Source organism: Ischnura elegans, chromosome 10, assembly GCF_921293095.1.
Source record: "Ischnura elegans chromosome 10, ioIscEleg1.1, whole genome shotgun sequence".
Lineage (NCBI taxonomy): Eukaryota > Metazoa > Arthropoda > Insecta > Odonata > Coenagrionidae > Ischnura > Ischnura elegans.
The window spans coordinates 38,181,781-38,205,051 of NC_060255.1; the positions used below are offsets into that span (position 1 = coordinate 38,181,781).

The window sequence follows — 23,271 nt, forward strand, 5'->3', positions numbered from 1 at the left end:
ATATTTATGAAGAGAACTTTGGCCGTCTCTTTGTGAATCGTTGTTGAACTTGAATTATTGACTATCTATTTATTCCACAATGATTTTGACTTAGTCCCTTCAAAATGGCTTCAAAATGATAAAGCTGAATGAGTAAAAAAAAACATTGTGGAACAGTGCGAAGTCCTTTTTTACATGTACTTCAATATTTCCCATATTTTGAATGGGGCTAGATGCCTGGAGAGATATTTGAAGAATTTACTCAGGGCTAGCCCCTGTTAACCGTCCGTCAGGCACAATGAATGTGACAGGCACAGCACACTTTTTTTTTCATTCCTTCGTGCCACCAGGCGGCATAGACCCTTGACACTTATAGTAACTTTAAGTTTTGACATGCCTTATGCAGCCTTTCTTTTTTCGCATTTATGCCGACAGATCAGTGGTGGATTATTCAGCATATTTAAGCGAAATTATGGCACAATAAAGCAATATAAAAGCATTATTTGATATATAAGATAAGGAAGCAAAAAACACTGATCTTATAGAATTCACATGCTAAAAAACATTACATATAATTGTACTTAATGGCCTAAAGAGTACATTACATCGCACCTTGCTGGATCGGTTTAGGGCCATATGACAGCATATGAAGGGGTATAGCATAAAAGACAAAATGTAAGTGTTCAAGTGCACTAAACATGGTGCTGGTTACTCAAGTTGTTGTCTAGTAAAATGTTTTAATAGACAACAACTTTAAAGGTGTACCACTGAGCCATGATTAGGGAAAATGATGTTTTTTCACAACTGTCACTGTCGGGCACATTGCGCCTTAACTCAGCAATTCCAATATTGCACCTGATGAAAGGTTAAGGCAATTAATAACTAGTGATGGGTCGATTCCAGAATTTTAGCTATTCCAATTCTGGTTCTGATATTTTGATTCCGATTCTTCCAATACCGATTCCGTTGATTCTGATTACATAAGTTCCAAGAAAAAATCTAGGAATCTATGTTGTCTATTAAAATGTTTTAATAAATTTGAGGTAGATTTTGAAGTTCGACCTTGGTAAGCTCTTGCAAGGCAGTGGATACGCTCAGCAATTTGGTCATTTACAGGGTCAATATGAAAATGATTCCACACTATTGGCATTACAATGCTCGGTAGAAGTTGATGACAACGGTGTGCACCTAGAAAACTTGAATGTATACTAAACGTCACTATACGTCACAAACGTATTTAAATTTTTTGTTTAAAGTCCTACGGGAATCGGAATCGATCTTTCACCTAGGTAAATACTCATTTTCGATTCCAATTCTTGCCATAGAATTGAGGAATCAAGGAATCACATCCACCCCCGTCACTAGTAATAACCTCTGATCTTGTATCTTTCCTTCTCATTTTGTGATTTCTCATGTGCTTTGTTGTCTCATCCCATGTGTAGAAATCCAAGGAGCATAAAAAGGAGAAGAAAGACAAAGACAAGGTGAAGAAAAAGAAGGACAAGAAGGATAAGGGCAAGGGAAAGGAGAAGAGCGAGAAGAAAAGGGACAAGGAGGAGAAGAAAGATCGGGAGAAGGGGAAGGAGAAAAAGGAGAAGAAAGAAAAGAAGAAAGACAAGGAGGTGAGTAGTATGACATGGCAATTCCCATGCTTTTTTCAACCATCCCTATTTTTATTTTTGTTGTCATTGGCATCAATGTAGTCTTCATCCTGTGAGGTTTCAAATGTGTTTAAATCCCAGCCATGTTTTAAGGGCAGGTTGCTCGATACATTAAAGGTATGAGTTGATAATGCAAGTGCATTAATGCATAAATTCTCTCTGTAAACTGCCAACCTTAATGAGTGCAAGGCAGAAAATAGAATTCTTTGTAAATCCTGTCATGCATTCATAAATGGATTAACAATGAAAAAATGCTCTGTGTTACCTGCCAACTTTAATGAGAGCAAGCCAGTAAACTTCTGTTATGCATTTTTGTCGCATTTGTATCTGCATTTGATTTTCATGTACCTGCTCAGCTTAGGTACATGAAAATTATTCATGCATTCACACATTAACTTGTGCAGGTTAATGTGTCCTGTTATCAGGCCTTTTGTGAAGCTTTTGTGTTTTGGGAAAAAGTTAGAGAAAGGGATTGAAAATTTAACATATTGATGAAGTACTTTTCCACAAAATTTTTACTGCATACAACATGTTTCGGCTCACAGATCATCATCTGGTACAAGACACTGCAACATTTGAAAATCACCTTTATACCTTTGAGAAAGAGCAGTTGGGGAGGATTTGACATGTTTGAAGAAGGGGGTGGGAACAGGTGTACAGAGTGGAGACTGTGGGAAAAGATACAACTGTAGGATATAACTAAGACAGTGGGGAAATATACAACTAAGTTTCTTAAATTATGCATAAGAGACAACTAAGTTTCTCACTAAAATTGTGTGGTTCTTCCCACGTGTTGTTATTCTATAGTTATGACTAGAGTCCTTCTTCCACCTGTGGGTTCCCCACATCCCTTAGTTATACCTTTTCCCTCTGTCTCCACTCTGCAGTGTATTATACCATATGATGTCTCTGTGAGCGGAAACGCATTGTACGCAGTAAAATATTTTGTGGGAAAGTGCTACAATCTTTTATTTATTTAAATATGTCTAACTTCCACCAATTAAAGCCTGAATCTGTTGAACTCATATTGATGAAGACCAAATTAGTGTATAGTTGAAGATTTAGAGGGTTATTTTCATTCTGTTATATTTGAAAATCTAGGAATGTTATGTAGCTCTTTTAGTGGCAACAGGCCATCAACCCATGGGGTACATGAGAATTATATCAGTATGGAATGTTCTCACTCATTTTTATCTTTATATTCTTTATTTTTATCTTCTTTATCAAAACTGGTGCTCTCAGTATCTCTGAAGATATGAATGGCACACCTGTTTTTTTCCCCTACAAATTGTTAGTCCCCAAAATAATTATGGTAGTACCATTTGTGAGTGAGTCTAGATGGACTCACTTAATAGTATTTTGGCTGTTTGTTCAAAATCACAGAATAATTGGTGACTGAGTATAGAATTCTGTTCTATTGGTCATGTATACGAGCATCTAAAATTAGGCAGATGCATTTATTATTGATTATAATGTTCTCAAGCACTGTACGCCAATTTTATTTAGCTTTTAAAAAGCTATGCCTTTGCTCCAGGTCAGTTTGTGGTGGGTTCAATATATTTTAATAAATAGTTGAACAAAATTTATTTTTGTTTGTGCTGTTTCAATCCTTGTGATTAATTTTTGTGTTTAATACCTCTCCCTAGCGTGAAGATAAATCTGAAAAATCTGAGACGTCAGTTCCTAAACTAACTCTGAAACTGCCCCCATCAGCATCATCTCCAAGGCCGTCAACCCCAGATACTCAATCCAGGAAACTGTGAGTCTTATTCCTACAGTTTATCTACCTTTCAATAATTTTTCAGTAGTTCCATGGGTTGATAATATAACTGTGCTTATGGTAAACCCCCTATACTGCATTAAATTGTTTATGTACCTTTGCAGTGCATGAATAACGAGGATTCTGCGGTACTTCCAAAGAAAGCGGATAGGCAATGTTTTATTTGGAGCTACCGTTTGTGTTTAAAAATAATTTGAGATATTTCTACCAGTGAAGAGTTAGGATCTGAAGTCTGTTTTTGTAAATGGAAATAGTTATCTATAACCTTATCTCCTATTTTGTCGCATGTGGCTTAAATTAACTAGCTTCTAAAACTGGTGCTCTCAGTATCTCTGAAGATATTAATGGCACACTTGTTTTATTTTCCTTACAAATTTTTAGTCCCCAAAATAATTATGGTAGTACCATTTGTGAATGATTCTAGATGGACTTCTCAGATTGTGTATAGCAACCTTGTGCCAATATCCTTCACATTTTCATGGCCACATAATTACCTATCAAAATAATTCTTACATATTGAGTAATTCTAACAATTTTGAGAGTACATGAAGACTTAACTGTTTGGAGATTGGTTACATCTTAGCTTCTTGATTTTTACAAGTTGTAAGCGTTGCTCATGCTAGTGATATTACTTTAGTAAAAATTCAGTTCACATCTTCCTAAGTTTCATTATAATGTCTAAACTTTAGATTTTCATGCCTAGTGTCGTGTGATTTAAAGGTGATGCGTATCAGCAGAGAAAAATGTTCTAGAGTGCATATTTTGTTTTGTTAATTGGCTAACATATTAATTTATTGCAGGAAAGTTCGAATTTGTAAGGCTATTAAAAACCCTCAAAAGATATGCGGGAAAATACAAAAGACGTTCTCTGTTCCTATTCGGAAGGATTCTGGCAAAAATTGAATACTACTGTGTAAAGGTTGTGGTAAGGATCATATTGATATTGTACCTTGTGTAAAAATCTTTCTTTGCTTGTATTACATTTTCTTTAAATAGGAGAAAATAGATGAGCATAGATTTTGTTAATCAAGGTTTATTTCGATACGACAGATGTACCAAATGAAGGGCTATATATTATTTTGCTTCTTATTAGCTGTTTGTGTCCATATTTACCCTCACAGTAAGTGAGGAAATGAGGCCAAATTTTTAAAACTTAGCTGTACTTAATTGTGGCTATTGCATCACAAGTGCATATAATTGAGACATCATATTTAGAACTTAGATAGACAGTACTGTTAGCAAGAAGTTAAAGCATATCAGAATAGCATCTTCATCTTCTAGTTCTTCTCAGGCTTTTGTGGAAATTTTGATCACTGAATGAGCTTAGGATGAAGCTACATGTTCTCCCTTTAAAACTTATTTAACACTCAAAGCTATTTATTTGCCTAATAGGATTTTTATTATGGCGAGCAGCTTTAAATTTAGGCCAAAAAAAACTCAATGCGACCTTATCAAAACTAAAGTTGAGACAATAATGGTTGAAAAAAGAACTGCATTTGAGGATAACTTTAAATGTTAGTAAGTATGCGTTGTAATACCTTCAAATTTAATTATTCATTTTACGCACACCTCCTGGTAATCTACCCCTATGTCCGTTAAAAACCTCCATGTTATAGAAATGACCATGGTTAGGTGCGGATGATGGAAGAAAACTGGACATCATTGCCTTATAATAAATTACAGCATATTGGATTATAAGCATAATTTTTTAGTCATCTTTTATGAAGCTGGTATGAGATATTCAATTTTTAACTGAAAAACTGAGTCAATAGTTTTCATGTGTAACCCTAAATCAAGCATTTTAGAAGAGACAATTCCACAAATTCGAAGTAGCTAAGAATTCTTGTGGCTTACAGCAATGCTTTTGTTCTAGTAAAAGAATAACTCCTGCCCATGAGGTATTTTTGAAACTGTTTGAGCCACTCAAAAATTTTTAAAGAAATTTTTACAAAGCTTCCTCTCTTTTTTTACCAATCTCAATCAATATCTCTTATCATTTAGATTTTTGGTTACCACTTTGTATGACTAAAATGGATGGCACAAGAAAACCCAGCAATTTGGTAGCCTGTCATCAGTATCCCTGAACTTAAAGCTGTACTTCATGGGAGATATTTTATAGGGAGAAAAAGCCATAGGTTACTGTCTAAAGTGTGATGCCTCATTGTGTCTGCAGCTATTTAGCTTGCTGATCTGAGATGCTCACTTTCTCAAGAGTCCCAATAGGTGCTTGATGCTTTATTAAAATTCTGTTGAGATGTTTATTTGCTGTCTAGATGCCTTTCCCAGAGCCTATTATATTTCTGAAATCCATTTAGTTAACATCACAAGATGTCTTCCTCCGTTATTCATGGTTAAATTTTAAAAAGAATTCAGGGAAAGTACAGCCATGCCTTGTATAGCGCAAAGGATGCATTCTTTGGGGTCTTTGCGCTATACGAATTTTTGTTATGTGAGAGCGTTTTAACATTGGGAAGATAGGGATGCATTCCTGGTAGCATAGGTGTTGGGTGTCTAAATTCCTCTAAACCATATATATTCCCATAAATAGCCTTAGAAGTCCTTATTTATATAAATTTTATAGTTTAAAATGTCTTTAACAGTAGTAGGCACGTACAGTGAGTCCTCGTTCTACGTCACCCCATTTAACGTCTTTTTGCAATAACGTCACGAAAATTTTGAGATCGTCATTCATTTATCGCACCTTCGCTTCGGGATAACGTCAAGTCTTTTAAATTTTGCGCGAGGAAAATATGCGAAGCGGCGGGCATAGAGTTTTTGTCGTCACTTTTTTCACCGTGTTCACAATAATTTTGGTTCCTGTAACTGCGACGATGTTTCAGCGATGATGATGCCCAGGCGACGCTCGCCCGGGCAACCACCTTAGCGAAGCCGAAAAGCAAATGCGGGAAGATACAAAAATGGAGAAGGATTTACGTCACTGCTGCTATTGTCGTCGATGAAGATAGGAACTCGTATTTATGCCATAGTTTGGCATTCCCATCGTAAAAAATGCCCCAGATATGATACGCTAAAAATTTTTTGCATAGGAATTGTGAGGTCCAGGAGCCGATATTCACTTTTTACATTGTTTCTTATGGGATATTATGTTTCGATTAACATCATTTCGTTTATCGTCACATTTTTCAGGAACGGTAAGTGACGTTAAACGGGGACTCACTGTATTCAAAGACTTTAATTCACGTTAAAAAAAAATTTGTACTGGCTTTTGAAATTCCCTCATATTGTGCGGGTGGGCTAACATCTGAGATCTCAGGGGTTCATAATGCATTGCTGGCAGTTGACGATTTTTCAAACCAGTCTTTAAACAACTATTGTGTCACACAGGCCCTTTTGTCGTTCATCGAAATGACAGACAAATTCTACTTTGAATGCCATTTAATAGCTAGAGGAGTTTATGAATGATAAATCATTTGAATTTGAAGTCCTCCGAAGCATTAGCAGCTACGTGAAACAATCTTTAAATGCCTTGAAACCGGACCCAGGTTTTCCTTCTCTGAAAATGAATGAACGAGAATGCATTCTTTTCCTAAACAATATCGTCTTGTTATCGCTAAAAACTACTTGAGGGGGAAAGGAGCCACTTTCAATCACAGCTTGGAGTTCATCAGAAAATGTTTCCGTGATGACTGCGCTATCAACACTTGCAGATTCACCTAATATCGCCGCACTAAAAATACCTGCTTGCCATTTAAAATTCTGGAACCAACCGGAGCTTTCACTAAATGTCTCGGAGAGATTACCACCCTCATCTTTTGGTACAGATTCACAATGAACTTTCCGTATGTGTTGACCGCTTGGTTGAAGTTGGTGCGGCTGAGGTCACTGCTGTTTTAACTTCGTCTTTATTCAGAATAAGGCATCGATGAATTTAAACTTCCACGCTTTGACGCTCTCCATTTTCAAAGTAATTGACCTCTTTCAATTTCTCTTCTAGGTTTATGGTTTTTCTTGATAACTTCTTGGTTTTTACTCTGCATGACTCTATCGAAATCACCTTCTACTGCTGAACTGTATTCCTGAGACGCAGAGGGTCTAAGACTGCTGGGAGGGATTGAAGCCATTGTGTTTGAGACCGTTTTGTGTGTTGATGCTATTCATGCACAACTCGGCCACCGCTCCATTTCTCCCCTGTGAATACTGATAACCTTGAAGGCTTTAGCGCAGACCCTCTACCTAGAAGTCAATCGCCCGATAACCTATGACGGCAAAAATTGCGTCTCTAACGGTATTGCTTAAAAAAACTCATTTCCACTAGCTCCACGCTTCATTAATGATATAAATTAACTATTGTCATTCTGATAAGGAGACTAGATAAATTACTTCGGTAGGCCGGCTATCTGGACCCAATGACGAGTAATACTTTTGGCCATTCCATAGCAATGGATTTCGACTACCATATAAGCAAAAAAGAAGATTTGAGGCAAGCAATACTATTAATATGCGTAAAATGATAGCAATTTCGTGTGTACTTAGCACAGGTCACGTTTTATCATGAGAGTGTTAAAGTTTTTGGTTAGGCTACACTGCGTTGTGATGTTTACCAGAGGAATGAATTTGCGCTACATCGAAATTGTGCTAATCAAAATTGCGCTATACGAGGCATGGTTGTATAGAAACAAATGAATATGCCACTACTCACCCACAAAACTTCATCCCCATTCAAACTGTATGAAACACTACACTAGTTTTTCCATTAATCTACTAAAGTTTTGTAATCTACCTATCTTTTAAATGATATTATAAATGACTTTATCATTCTGTACTCTCCTTTTTGTTAATTCATGTCTGATTTTTTCTGTAAGCCAGCCTGTTGTCAACCTAATACGGTGTCTGCAATGGGACATAAGTCGTAGGACATGAGCCATAAGGGAGCCAAAATGTCATTCCTCAATGGACGTTATAACATTCCCCTTTTACTCCGAAGATTCACAAATTTAATGTAAACATAAATATTATGGAGAAAATTAGGGTGACATCACTTACTGCAACTTTTCAAATTTAGTTATCACGAATTGCAAATATGCTTGTCTATAAAAGGTACTCAAGACAAAGACCGGGAGCGAAGACAAGTTCGATTACGTCACCAATTTAATTTACACACCTATTCCCAATGCACTTTTTTAAGTTCTTCTGGTGAAAACATGGGGAGCGATGATGATCTCACCCGAAAGCCACTATTTTCTCATTTCAATCTCTCTATTATCTCTTCTGCGCTGTCAACAACAATTGTCGTTTATTATAGTTTTGTGGTCCATTATCGGTTGACTCATTGTTTTTCTCCCATTTTCAACTTTAATTGTTACAGCATGTCATAATTAAGATGATGATGTTGCGTGCATACTGAAGTATCTCCTACTGAAGAAAGAACCATAATTGATGCTCTTGGGCACGGTACACGAGGAGAACTTAAGCGTAGCACAATTTTTATGATGTAGCGCTGTGTATACCCATGCTTATTCGTGGAACTTTGTGATAAAGTTCATTTTATAACCGCTGGGATCGGGACTGAATTTCATAATAACGTTTCATTTACTATAGATTGGATAGGCCTTTTCGCCGGGTCCAACGATTTGCTTTGTTATAAGGTTGTTTGTATTAACGAGAGTCTACGGTACGAGGGTAGCCTTTTAAGTGTCGGGAATGAAGAAAACTATATGAGGTACAAAACCAATTTTTAAAATTGTTTGTCAAAGTACTCTCCACGATAGTCAATGCACTTATGCATTCGATGGAACCAGTCGTTATGACATTTATTCCTTTCTGAAGTAGGGGTAGTCAAAATGGCTGTATTTTAGGCATCAACCCCTTCTTCAGACGTCTGGAAGCGCTTTCCTTGAAGCATATTCTTGATTCTAGGGAATGTTAAAAAGTCATTGGGGCTTAAGTCCGGGCTGTGTGGAGGATGATCAAGAATTTCAATGTTTTGCTGTTCCAAAAACGACTTTGTGACTCGAGCGTTGTGTGAGCTTGTGTTGTCATGATGGAGCATAATGCGTAGATTTGGGTTATCTGTCCAGAGCTCGGCGATCACTTCCGGCAAGCAAATGATCGTATTCCATTCAGCATCAACTGTTCTTTGATTTTCAAGAGCAATCGTCGCTACATGCCCTGATTTGGCTACGAACGATGCGACCATTTTCATAGAAGCACTGCGAGAGCGAAGAACTTTTGTCTGTTTGAGCTCACTTTGAAAGACCAATACTAAAGATGGGCATTTTGATTCAGGCTCGTAGCTATAGATCCATGATTCATCACCACCTACGATGTTGTGAACGTGCTTTGATGCTCCTGAGTTGAATCGTTGTAGAGTATTTCGACACCATGTGACTCGAGCTGCTTTCTGTTCTTCTTTGAGGAGGTGCAGTTTCCATCGGGAAACCAATTTTTTAACACCTAACTCTTCGTGTAAGATCTTTTGAACTGAGGTCCCTGAGATGTCCAATGATGCCTGAATCTCACGGTGTGTAACATGACCATCTTCCATAATCATGTTAAGTATAGCATCCACTTTTTCTTGAGTGACGGCGGTTTTTGGTCGCCCTTCACATGGTTCGTCACTGAGGCTAGAGTGTCCTCGCTGAAAATCTGCATAACAGTGATAAACGGTTGTTTTTGATGGTGCTTCTTTGCCAAAAAAAGCAAAAAGTTCAGTAATGTATTCTTGCTGGTTGAAGCTTCGTCGAAACCTATAGAAAATTAAGGTGTGGTACTGTTCATGACTTAATTCCATCTCGTACAGCGATTTGGGAACTTTGACACGCCAGTGTTCAAAAACTATCAGGCCGGTCTTAATGAAACTTTGCTTGGGCATTAACCAACTCAAAAAGTTGTTTATAAACACCATTTATAGTTGCTAGGTGATAAGGGACGTTCTATTCCCAACACTTAAAAGGCTACCCTCGTATCAACATTCTGAGTAGATTAAACCAACAATACTTGTCCCAAGTCATATAATCTGATTAATAGCATTTAAAAAGTAGGGGAAGAGTTACTGAGAGCTAAAAAGAAGTATGTTGTAGTATCTATAAGAATACATTTTGAAAAAAAAGCTTGGAAACCTATGTATCACTTGAAAAAATTTTGATGGAAACACAAGTCACGATTGCCAGCAGGGTTCAGGGAAATAAAAATTGGGACTGGAAGTTGGGGATATATCAGGGAAATTAGATAATGGTCAGCGAAAAACTCCAGAATCGCAGCAATAAGACAAAAATGTTGGTTGAATGCTTGGAAAATTGTTGCATTAGTTATTGAGTTAATATTTTATTGCCGATCTGTGCTGACTTAGCTCTACTTGATTTACCTCTGAGATTAAATTTTCTCTCCAGCTCAGGAAGAATTGATCTGTGAACATAATGTAGTTCAAAAGAAATCCATGCAATTTATCAATATGTAACTGCTGGGAGATTAGTCTGGGAGCCATTAGAGATTTGAAGATTACCTGCTAAGCTATGCTATTGCTTGAGCTATTATGAACAGATATTTTTCAGAGGTACTCAGAACATCATCTTAAATTTCTTTATTTTTCTGAGTCCGACAGAAATGATAAAATAAGAGAGATAATGCCTAATGGACAGGTATAGGATTTCGTTTCTCCCCCAAACAATTAAGGAGTTCAATAAATACTTGGTGCGACTAAGTTATCTAATTAGTCCTACACGCATCTCCTTTTCTTCTATTTTCCTGGTAAAGGGCTGGTGTCCCAGCACCTCCACCACATTGTAATTAGGTTGCTTGATAGTAGTAAGTTGGTTGTAATTTATTTCACTATCGAAAATAGCACAAAGGCTTTTACATCGGCTATTCTCAGTAAATAAATAACAGCTGAAGGATAACACAATAATTAAAAAACAAACAGAAGTCAAATTGTTTGAACATAAGAAGGGGGATATGGGGTAGACAGTGGTGAATTGTTCAGGTAGCATTTTAGGGAGGATTTGAATATAATGGAAGAGGAAAAGAAGTCCAGGGAAGACATTTTTTAAGCGTAAGTGATCTTTGTTCTTACAAAGAGGATATTTGTTAGAAAAGAGACCTTTGAGAAATGGAATTGTGGAATGTAAAGTAGAGAGTTATAATGTAAGGGGCGAGGAGGAACATGAATGTTGATGAGAGGGAGAATTTCATTGTGAGAGGGTGTGGGGATTCGATGGCGTATATACCCTAAATCCTTTTACGTATTTGATTGCTTTGCTACTGATGTAAAGTCAGGGAAATTTTAAAAATTTGGGTTGAAATTAGAAAAACACAGGAAAATGGAAAATCAGTATGGACCCTGACAAGACATGATCCCAGAACTCGACTGTTTCAGGCTGCTTAATCATTTTTAGTATTTGTTGTATGGCTTATGTCCCATTGTTGTCCAGGGTGAATAATTTTTTGCAATCTCTAAACTCCTGCTATCTCAAAATGGAAGACATTTTTCTACATTTCTTCATTTTTGTTTTAGGTGGTCCTCTTGTTTTTTTCTAAGCATTGGTAAGCATCAAGGCCTTCAATTAAATTTTCCTCATTGTCATTTTTATCCAGTGCACCTCCCATTTTTATGGTTTGTCACTGAGATGATGATAAATCACTGAGATCTTAACTGATTCATTCATGCCTGTGATGGTTCATGATCTCACCTTCTTGATTGTGTGCCTGCTTTTTATATGTTAATGAAATATCATTTTTCTGTGTGCACCTAATCTTTAAGTGAGTCATTATTTCTCTAATTTTGATTATTTGAATTAGGGATGTACGGATCCAGGATTTTTTTCGGATCCAGATTCGGATCGGATCCAGATTCGGATTGGATCCTTGATTTTCGGAGCCGGATCTTTCGGATCAGATATTTTCGATTCCAAATGCATTTTCAAATTCCTGACGCTGAGATTCCTCCGATGATTGTTCAATCTCTTAGGAAGAGTCGCACTATGTGCCAGTCATATTTTGCCTTTTTTATTTTCCACGGCTCAAGTTCTCCTACGTAACCTCTGCGAGAGCTTTCAAACAAAGCAGTTCATGAGTAGGACAAGAATCGCATGCGACGGCGCATTCAAAGAGAGAATCGTAACTCTTTCCACCCTTATGGGGCGTCGCAATCACTGAAGCTATTATTTAAAATTTCGGATCCAGATCTGATGTCTTCCGCGACTTTGGATCTGATGTACAGTGCAACCTCGATAAAACGACACCCCACGGTGCACCAATAAACACTCGCTATAGCGAATTGTCGCTTTACCGGAGGTGGTGCAAATAATAGCCAATATACCTCATATTACTCCTTTATTTTTATTTTCTCGCTTAGACGTGTTTGGTGTTTTTTTGGCCATGGTGTGTTCCATCAAATGCTTTCTATTCATGCTGACGACTGCTTTCTGCCGCCCGAGGAACAAAAGAAGATCAAGCATTCGCGAATGCTAATGCCACAATATTTTCACCAAAATTAACTACTTATTTATCGAACGACAGTTTACCACATAAATTTGAGACTGATCACTCCATTAACTTCATTTCTAACAGATCGCTAGCAATTACAGTCTTGGTGTAAGTTTTTCCGGCGGTGAAACCCTCGCTATGGCGAGAGCCAACACCAAAAGGGCCTCGCAAAAATGAAATTTTTTACATGCTTATTATAGGATCAATTGACGGTGCATCGGCTATCTCTCGTAATAGCGGGGGTCTCGCTATAGCCCGTACTCGCTTTAACGAGGTTCCACTGTATCTGATGAAGGGCAATATCCGCGGATATTTGGATCCGAGGTATCCGATCCTACCATCCCTAATTTGAATGAATCCATTGCAGCTATCACATTTTTATACGTATCCCAGCTCTCAACTTGGCATCATGATCCCAAATTTTTGGTTTCTTTTAACATTCATGCAGTAAAGAATTAATGGATGACCTGACTTACAGTATTCTATAGTTACAGATGAGTTCCCATAGCTCCTTTTTAAAGATAACCTGCTGTCAAAAATTTCTTCAGAAAGATTTTTTTTTTTCAATTTTATGGATTTTTAAAAAGATTTTTTATCTATAAGTTATGGCAAGGTTTGTACCCCCTGATATACCCATTATTTCTTCCTGATTTGTGTGCATTGTCTACGTATAATAAATGGATAAAATTCCCTCCAATTAAGTAGCCATGGATAAAACATTAGGTAAACATTTTCTTGTTATCCTATTAAATATCTTCTATCAAACTTTTGAGCAATATAGTTTTATGTTGGTTGTTCTATTAAAGATTTTTTTGCAAAATATGTTTAATATTACTGTTATTTTTGTATATTATTCATCAGAATCTGATTTTTGTACAAATATATCTTAGTCTATCTGACTATAAAATTACCAGTTACTAATAGCAATTCCATTTCCATACTCAGCTGTAAATAGGGATATCAACTTTATTTAATATAATCTAAAAGAATCCTGGTAGCAGAAAATGTTGCCCTTACAAGACATTTTTTTTCGAAAATGACACTCATGGCAAGTGTTCAGTGTCATTTATCTGTTGTCACAAAATGAAGTTTTGAAAGCTCTGAAAATAAAGTCCTTCAAACAAGGTTACTCCATGCCTTTATATGCTGATATCAATAAATTTAAGTTAGCGATTCTATCTTATTATTGCCAAACTAATGGTAACTTAGTTACGCATTCGGAAAAAATTTTCTCTCTTTCTAAGTTCCAACTGCATCTTAGGTGTAGGGATTATAATCGAATCAAATCTTAATCTTATAAGGTGGTTATTATAATAGGATTACACTGGTTACATACCCTTTCATGGTAATCATGTGCAGTGGCTCAGCAAGTTTTGGGGTTATAAACCCCCCCCCCCCCCCCCAGAGCTCACATATATTTTTAAGGTGAATCTATTTTACTTAATCGGATTAATATTACTCATAGAATAGTGTGAGGATCAATAAAATATCCCTCAAGAAGGCCGTAAAACTAAGCATTTTGAACCATTTATTTTAGTTTTTTTTCTGGTGAAGGGCCTCCGCACCTCCCACTTATCCTGGCGGGTATGTCATGCTCCAAACCCCCCAGTATTAGTTGCACCTGAAACCCCCCCTAGCCTTAATTCCTAGCTGCACCCCTGACTATGTGTGTACTTCTTTTGTGGTGATGTCAAGGAACGAGAAGTAGGTACTTCATTTCAAAGGAATTTTCTGTAGGTAGGTGCTGATTTCCTAAAGCACTTGGACTTGTCTTTCTAATCATGAACCTTTTTCATGGGAAAATGTTTTTTTCTGAGTAATAATCTTTCAGTTGTGACATCCAATGTCATCTCAGTAACATTCACATGTTACCTCTCTGGGCAAATAGGTTTTGGCCTTCTGGAAGAATCTGCTGAAATGTCAACATGCCATTGAAATTGTCAACCAAGAAATCTTCCAATGAATGTTATAGTTTCTCCTTTGTAGAGAAAGACGTGTTGTGTCTTATCAGGAATTCATTTTTTTGTTTACACCTAGTGCAAAGAGGATATGTTGATTTAGCTTCTGTTGGAATCTTACATTACTTACTCCTCTGCAGTCATGATGCATTAATATTAGGGATGGTCAGATCGGATACCTCAGATCCAAATATCTGCGGATATTGCCCTTCATCGGATCCAAAGTCGCGGAAGACATCGGATCTGGCCCCATCACCGGCCATGCATCAGCCCCATAAGGGTGGAAAGAGTTCTGATTCTATCTTCAAATGCGCCGTCGCATGCGATTCTTGTCCTACTCATGAACCGTTGTATGAAAGCTCTTGCAGAGGTTACGTAGCAGAATTTCAGCCGTGGAAAGTATAAAAGTCAAAATATGACTGGCACATAGTGTGACTCTTCCCAAGAGATTTAACAATCATCGGGGGAATCTCAGCGTCGTAGGATAATAACCATGTCAGAAGTAACCACGTCGCAGATTTCAGAAAACCACTCTTGGCCGTCCATGAGCCCGTGCCTCTGTTGTTTTTTTTCCAAAATCTCACGAACCATAAATCATTGTCTTCTAAGGAAAATATCAAGTTACACGAGAACAAATAAAGCATGTTTCATCCCTACTCCGTCTCACCAACTGACCTTTTTTGGCTTACCTGCTTCAGTTCCCTGTTTCTAGATGACAAATGCTAGCTGAGTGACTTTCTGGGCCCGAAGATATCTTGATAGCTTCCACAATTAGATGACATGCACGAGATTTAAAAAAGAATTAGACTTGATGCATTCCTGACAATATATCTGTTTGTTTTTCAGCTCTTATTGATTGCCACTAAGTTTTCTATTTACAACTGTACTAATATACTATACTAATATGCAACATTGTCCAAACAGCACAATTTTCAAAGAAACGAGCGCAGCATTAACCGCTCAAACAAATAGAGACGGATTGGAAATGCCAACTGCATATATCACGTAGCGTGCCTGGCTTTGAAGGAAACGACATTACTGAAGCAAGATCTGACTTGTCCGTCCTTGACTCCCTCTTTTGTAGCCCCCTTGCTTGAAATGTGGAGGGAGCACACTCCGTCCCCTCCACCTCTCCTTTACGTGCTTCTCTTGCCCACCCCTTCCTCATGCTGAGCGGTTGACCACCTCGTCGCACGTGACGTTTATGCTGTTTTAAAACTGTTAATTGTGTTGCTGATTGTGCAGTTGCAATTTAATTTAATGATGTACTGATAAAAATGTCTTTCATTGTGTAGAAACATTTCTATTGAGATAAGGAGAACCAATGTATGTCATGTGCGTGCACTGTGGCGTGAAATTATCACGAGGAAGTGCTAAATCCACTTCACCATACTGTAGCATTTTCAGATGAAACACAAGTTGGTATGTGATGAGAAAGTGACAAAATTCGGGGAACATGCGTGAGGAAAATTTGAATTCAGTCAATGGCAGTGGGGTAGCCAGGAATTTCGTTAGGGGGTGTCCAAAACCAGGGGGAAAATTTTTAAATAACAGGGTACAAAGTAGAGGGTTTCAAACTAATGTTAACACCCTTCACAATCAAAAAAAAAACTTCATTTTTCAAATGAATCTATTCTAAATTCATGATTTTTCAATGTTTTGTTTCCTTTATGAAGGGAAGTAATTTTTCTATATTTCGGGGCATCTGGACCCTCCGGACTTCCCCCTCTCGCTACGCCACTGGTCAGTGGTTTATCCAAAGATTTTTCGTATTATCATTTCCAAACCAAAGCGTAACAGTTTAGGTCCTGAGCATGTAAAGATGTTTTTAAAAAACGACGTGAAAGCCTATAAAAATGATTTTTAATTTATAAAAATATTAAAACGTGTATGAAAATCTAAAAAGCATTCATTTGATTGTATGTACCCAGAATAAACTTGAAAAATTACTTTGTTTAATGGCAGGAATTTGAAAATGCATTTGGATCCGAAAATACCCGATCCGAAAGATCCGGTGCCGAAAATCAAGGATCCGAAAAAAATTCTGGATCCATCCATCCCTAATTAATATGCTATTAGCCGATAATGAACCCATTTTTGTGGTACATCATTTAAGTTAACTTGTGATTGCCTTCATACTTCCTCAAGTAATCCATGTATGGTTTCCTATCTAAAATATCAAATATGTATGTAGGTTTCTTTTCTCCTTCCTTTTCTTCATCAATTTACCATTTACATAAGGAGTAATTTTTATATCTGACAGTGACTCTACAGTGATGACAGAGAAGTGCGTAACATGTTAGTTTTTATAGGAATTTTCATGGCATAGATATTTTACTTTATAAAGTTAGTAATTAAATTGTTTCCTAACTTTCGCTAGTTTTGCAAATCTGCTCTGTGATTTTCTCCTACCAAACAAGTTATTATTTATACATCTTGAAAAGTAGGTTCGTAGATTACTCATCTTTTTAATTATCATCTACTAACACATATTTCTAGCTCATGCAGCAATAATTGCAAATGCATGTTGGAAGGGTAACATTAAAATGAATAATATTTAACATTATTAGGTTGACGTAATTTTTGTTTGAGTTTTTGGAAGTGCTGAAGTTTCCTTAGATGTTCTAATTGTTTTGGAATTTATTTATTATGTTTGGTGTAGTTCTATATTTTATATGTTCAGGAAAATTATTATTTACTCATAGGTATTTTTTCTTTTGCCTGTTTAGGGGTAACCATAACTGGCTTAATTATCTTAAATATTTCTGTCTCTCCATTTTGCAACCATTAAGTTTATTTTTTCTGTGTTTGAATGCATATTCATATTAGTGCTAAATTTTCATGTGAACATTTGTGGCTCAGTATCTTCAATGTTGTAGTTTTTTTTCTTAATTTGAAAAGTAATAGTTGTGTTTTATGCCTTAGAAAAATCAAATTATGATGCATTTGTCTTGAAATTATTACGTATCAATGGGATTATTTTTTATCAGAGTCTTTGTCTCTGCTATCATTTATATATTTTATTTTTTATGGCGTTTGTGATGAAATTAAAGCAATAGCCATAACATTAAAGTATGTACTTATAATTGGCATTATTCAAGGTTAAGGAATGGTTCTCTTTATTCTTTTGGCATCATTTCTTTGAAAGATTGAAATAAGGCAAATTTGTTTCCACAGTTTTATTTAACACACTGCTAATATCAAGTCACAGAATCAAGTACTTCTTATAGCCATATTTTTGCTTCCTCCTAGATAAATATCTATTCTGGCAAATCATTTTTCCTACTCAAAGCTTACCATTTCATTATAACCAGTATTTTCATAATCCATCTCTACATTCCAGTTTCTTTTCTCACTGTGATGCCCAAAGCTGGGAATAAATTTTACAAAAAGATTAGATGAACTGGAGAATTGCATCAACTATTGAAACTTGATATCATGTTTTGCCACTCACTTGACTGAGCTATCCCTTCAGTATGTTTTTCACATAAACATCCCTTACTCTTAAGGCGGTTTCAAACTGTCAACTTCATGTCGAATTCGATTCAAGACTCATTGAACAAGCTTTCTCGAATGGATGACGTCATGCGTTAAAGCATTTCGACCAATTAGGTAAGGTGAAAACCTTCCCAGCGCTCCCTTGGAGAAGGGAATAGCAGAAGTGAAGGCAGTGGGAGCAGTGGAAGTAGAGATAGCATGAGTCATAGCCAGATACTTGCCTGCGTAGACAATTTGCCATGATAACCGCTGCTGCGTGATTGACGCCAGTTGCCTTCACGGTAGTTCTATGTACCTGTTTTCCGAGCATTGTGGTGCGCAATTGCATACAGTGATCACGGATCTGCATCCCGCAGCAATTACATCTCAGGCAACTTCTGTGAGAGGTGACTACACGGCGTGGTGTCTGACAGTGTAGTTTCCTGCGTCAAGCAGTGGTTTGAAGCATTCGTGCATACCACTTTTCAGAATCCATGATCTCGAGGCCATGGATGCTTGGTTTACGAAAACCAGGTATTATATGGAGCAGTAGAAATGGAATGACAATCACGTTATCATCACTTTAAAGATCGTGGTCAGGAAAAGATAGCTCTTAATGATTCCGAAAAGCAATCGAAAGTTACAGACAACTTACAACTGTAAATAATAATAGATTGTTTGATTAATGTAAATGCCACTATTTTCATTACAATACTCACCTTTTGTTAATCTACCAGAATTGTCATCCATTATTGTTTGACTCCCATTGTATTTCTAGATTGCCACAGAGAGATTGTCACAATGTGTAGGTCTTTTATTACCATACCACCAGAAACAGCACTGTGCTTGCCTTTACATCAGGTCTTTGTAACAATACAACAGTTAAATGCACACTTACCGTATTTGCACGAATCTAAGACGAACACGATTCTAAGACGACCCCCCCTTTTTTGGAACTCCACTATGGGAAAAAAATTTTTCTAGGGAAAACGTTCGATGCGGGGATGTTTGGCTAGGTTGCCTATGTCCCAGGAACGGCAGGATTTTTGGCGCGTAATGACAGGAATAGTGGTACTTTATCGAGACACTTAGGTCTTATTGTTGATTCGACTAATAGTTTCTTCGGAGGGGCCATGGTCTGAATACGAATAAAATTAAACTAGTGAAAATGAAACCTGACTTCATTAAACCCACACGGAAAACACTCGGTGGTATGAAGGCAAGCCACCCTGGAAAGTACGGAACCACTCGTACGAGCTATGCTATCGCGTTCGGCGTACGCCGAGCATACTTCAGAGGGTGAAGCATGACCATATGACTGCGCCATGAAATTTTTTGTCCCAAAGATACCCATTCTTTTCTAATTAGCGTAGTGCCAGATGGGCGGATGAATTCGGATTGTTAGTAGGGAGGAACAAAATATCCTGAGAAGATATCCCTCGGTCAGTAACTCTGACAACTTATGGTATAACTTGTAAATTGACAACTGATAATAACCTGATAACCTGTTTTCGGAAAAAAATGCCGCATTACCTGCCGAGAAGCTCAGCTACGAGGAGAGTTTCCCCAAAAATTACCATCGTATTTTTCCAGCTAGTTCCTTGCTTAAAAATACTTAAATAACGTTAGAAATACATCGTGTTTGGTCTCGTTCTTTTTTGAATTACGAGCACATTGCAAATATTTCAGCCTAATAAAAGTATAATACCAATTGCCGAAATTCATTGTTAGACACCTTTTGAGCTATAGGTGATTCATGCAGCGGTTGACCTCCAGAAACTGGGAACTTTGAAGCAGGTAGGCTGAAAAAGGTCAGTGGGTGAGAAAAGGGGGGGCATGAAACGCGTGTCTATTGTTCTCGTGTAACTTGATATTTTTTTCGAAGCTAAGGTCTTCGTAATACGATCCCTGCGCTAGCTGGGACCTTTTGTTTGATTTTGGAGAAGAGGAAAGCGTCAGAGGGGGGAGGCGAGTTCAGAATGGAGGGGGATAGCGGATCTTGGGAAATGCGCTTATGTTACTATAGGCTTTGAGCTTCTCCCAATGGTTGTTTCATTTCGTGGGGAAGATTTAATATATGTGCCTAACGTTATTAGCCATAAATGACACATTGTATTTATTTCGTCTCATTTTCGTCAAAAGATGGATGTGGGAAAATTATACGTCGGGACCACGATCTTCAAACGATCAATGCGGGAAAACGATACTTCGGAGATGCGGGAAAAAATTACACTGTCTATATGGAACTTTATTTGGGACCAGAAACAGCGAACGATGAATGTGGGAAAATGATCAATACGGGTACGATAGATCGGGGTTCCACTGAATAACTTTTCTTTTGAAAGCGGCAGTGTAATATCTTCTTTTCTCTGCCATCGTAATACTCTGAAAGGCACGGAATCACAACTGAGTCATCTCTCTAAAGAGAGGCAAATCATGTTGCCTTCTTACCGTTGCTCTGAGAAAAATGCAACGACTTTGTAGCAGTTTATTCCGCAACGGTGTTAAGGCTTTAACGTTACAATTTAGGTAAATTTTAACCAATCACACGAACATTGTGCGAGTTGATCAAGCTCTAACTTGAATGGAGCCGAACCCAGGGTAAAGCAGTCGATCTCGCGGACACGGCAGAAGTGCACCCGGCGGCTGATCGGCACGCACCGAATCTTTGTCTGCTGCCACAAATGGAAAATGTTTGTTTTTACTTGAACGCAAAATTAAATATGCTAAATTACTGTTAAGCTATTTTTGGCGTTGATTTTTCGTTGTATAGCTATCAGGTGGCAAACTCAGGCGTCCATAATTTTTCCGACGTAAATTATGCAACCCGATTGACGTCGAGAATTTTGCATCCAATTGTAAGACGAACCCTCTTTTCTGCAGGAGTTAGGAGGGAAAAAAACCTCGTCTTACATTCGTGCAAATACGGTATATCCATGCCCTTGTGAGGGACAACCTATCTTCCTTGAATGCAAGGACTTGATCCTGCACCACTAAGGCTGGCATGTATTGGAAAAAAAATGCAACTTGCCAGAATACTTTTCATAGCATAAATTTAGGAATTAAATGTGAACTTCTTTGCACCTTATTGCAAAATTTTATGTTCACAGTGTGTTTTGCCTATCTCATTTCCTTACATTAATTTATTTTCTTAAAATTAAAGTTTCTTCAATAAAACTTCTTATAAATCATAAACAAATAGAACTGAAACATTCTCTTTGAGAACAAATTATCAAAAACAAACTAAAAAAGAACAAAAATTATCATTTTTTAAATTTGTATTAGTTCCTTTTAAATTCTGAATCGATTAATGTGTAATAATTCTTCATTGTAAAGACTGTAGCCAATGTGTGGTGGCCAGAATTATAACTTATATTTCCTTATATTCATCTTATTGTTGTGATCTGAATTTTTGTCTCCATTTTCGAACAATATATGCTTGAATCTTGAATTCCCTATGTATTTTTATTTACCTGATACTTAATCAAGTTCATCAGCAAGATGCAATATCAACTTGAAACTTACATTATTATCTTTACATAGTACGCAGTAGGAAGGAAATCCGTTGATTTGTGTGTTTTATTTCTGGGGATAGGTTGCCATACAATGAGAAGCTCATATTTATGTCCATTTTTCTTGCATTTTTCACTTTCTACTGACAAAAATCTTGTCATAGAATAATTTGTCACTGGATAACTAATTGAAACAAGTGTTCTCTCTTGAGCATGCTGGTTTTTTAAAACTTCAGAGCACCAGTTGATGCATGTATTTGAGTAAATCGCCTCTGCACATTGTGATATATGTTTGGAATTCCTCTAATATTCATAAAATCTGTTCATGTAATTATTTTGTACACACCCCTTTTGGTGTTTACGTTATGAACCATGTGTCTGCTCCCTCTATAATCCTCTGGACCTGGAGTTTATATAATTTCCTCCTTCTTTTTCAGTGTAATTAAAACTGTTGTAAAAAAGAATGCCCCCGAAGAACGGCCCCCATCTGCGGGGAGCAATGAGTCTTTATCCAAAAGAGCACCATCTCCAGAGCTTGCCAAGTTTTCGGCCCTCATCACGAGGCCGCCAAAACAGAAGGGTTCTTCCAAAGTGCCCCACTTGGAGTCGGAGTCCTCGTCTTCGCTCCACCACCAGCCAATCGCAGAAGAGTCCCTCCCGCCCGCACCCCACCACCACGTTGCCCCGACTCCTCCTCCCGCCCCTGTCAGCCTGCCTCCCCCACCACCAGAACAGCCTCCACCCCCGCCTCAAGTGCCCCACCACCCGCCGCCATCAGTCCCGCCCCCACCATCTGTCATCCCTCCTCCGCCTCTCGCCACGCCTCCCGCACCGAGCACCTCCTCTCTGCCTTTAGGCGGCCTCTCAGCGTCAACCAAGGCCAAGAAGGGCCTCACGAAGCCGTTCTCCAAAGTGAAGCAGCCCAAGGACAGCAGCAAAAGGCCCTTGCCTCCAGAGGCAGACGCACCAAAGGCATTTTACTTTGTGAGTTGCTGTTCGTGTTTGAATTCGTTTTGGTTGGGTAGGGGATCAAGGATCTAAAATTAATGTTTTGGAGGTCTGCTATGACTGTGATTCTCAAAACAAATACTTTCTGTATCATTTGTTTCAAGGTCTTATCTTATAAAAGGGTATCTCTCTGAAAGCTCCCATACATGGTAAATGATCATGCGAATGAAGTATTTCACTGTGTAAAATTGAAAAATTCGCAAATTAACCGTCACGCATATGATCATTCAATGAAAATTAGAACATCGTCTACTTTTGATCACATGATCCTGTGAATGATGGTAGTTTGAATGATTTCATTCACCGTGCATAGCAGTCTTTAGATGATGGGTATTAATGTAGCGAAATAAAGATACAGGGCATATCTACATACTACCTCGCAAGCCTCTCTACTCTACTGCATACATACTAGCTTTTTTTGTGAAATTAGTATCTCTATTTTAGCTGTAACCAAA

At 37.6% G+C, this 23,271-nt stretch overlaps 1 protein-coding gene across 4 annotated transcripts in view; it reads left to right on the top strand.

Moving 5' to 3' along the window:
• Window positions 1-23,271, top strand: part of LOC124167289 (transcription initiation factor TFIID subunit 3-like) — a 56,974-nt gene that overhangs the window by 28,516 nt on the left and 5,187 nt on the right. For 3 of the 4 annotated variants that reach the window (XM_046545212.1, XM_046545213.1, XM_046545214.1), the window contains 3 exons: window positions 1,422-1,601; window positions 3,287-3,399; window positions 22,246-22,792. In XM_046545212.1, the coding sequence (XP_046401168.1) occupies window positions 1,422-1,601; window positions 3,287-3,399; window positions 22,246-22,792 (840 nt within the window). Of the gene's footprint in view, window positions 1-1,421; window positions 1,602-3,286; window positions 3,400-4,220; window positions 4,346-22,245; window positions 22,793-23,271 lie in introns of those variants that run through there. The other variant, XM_046545216.1, reaches the window with a different exon arrangement.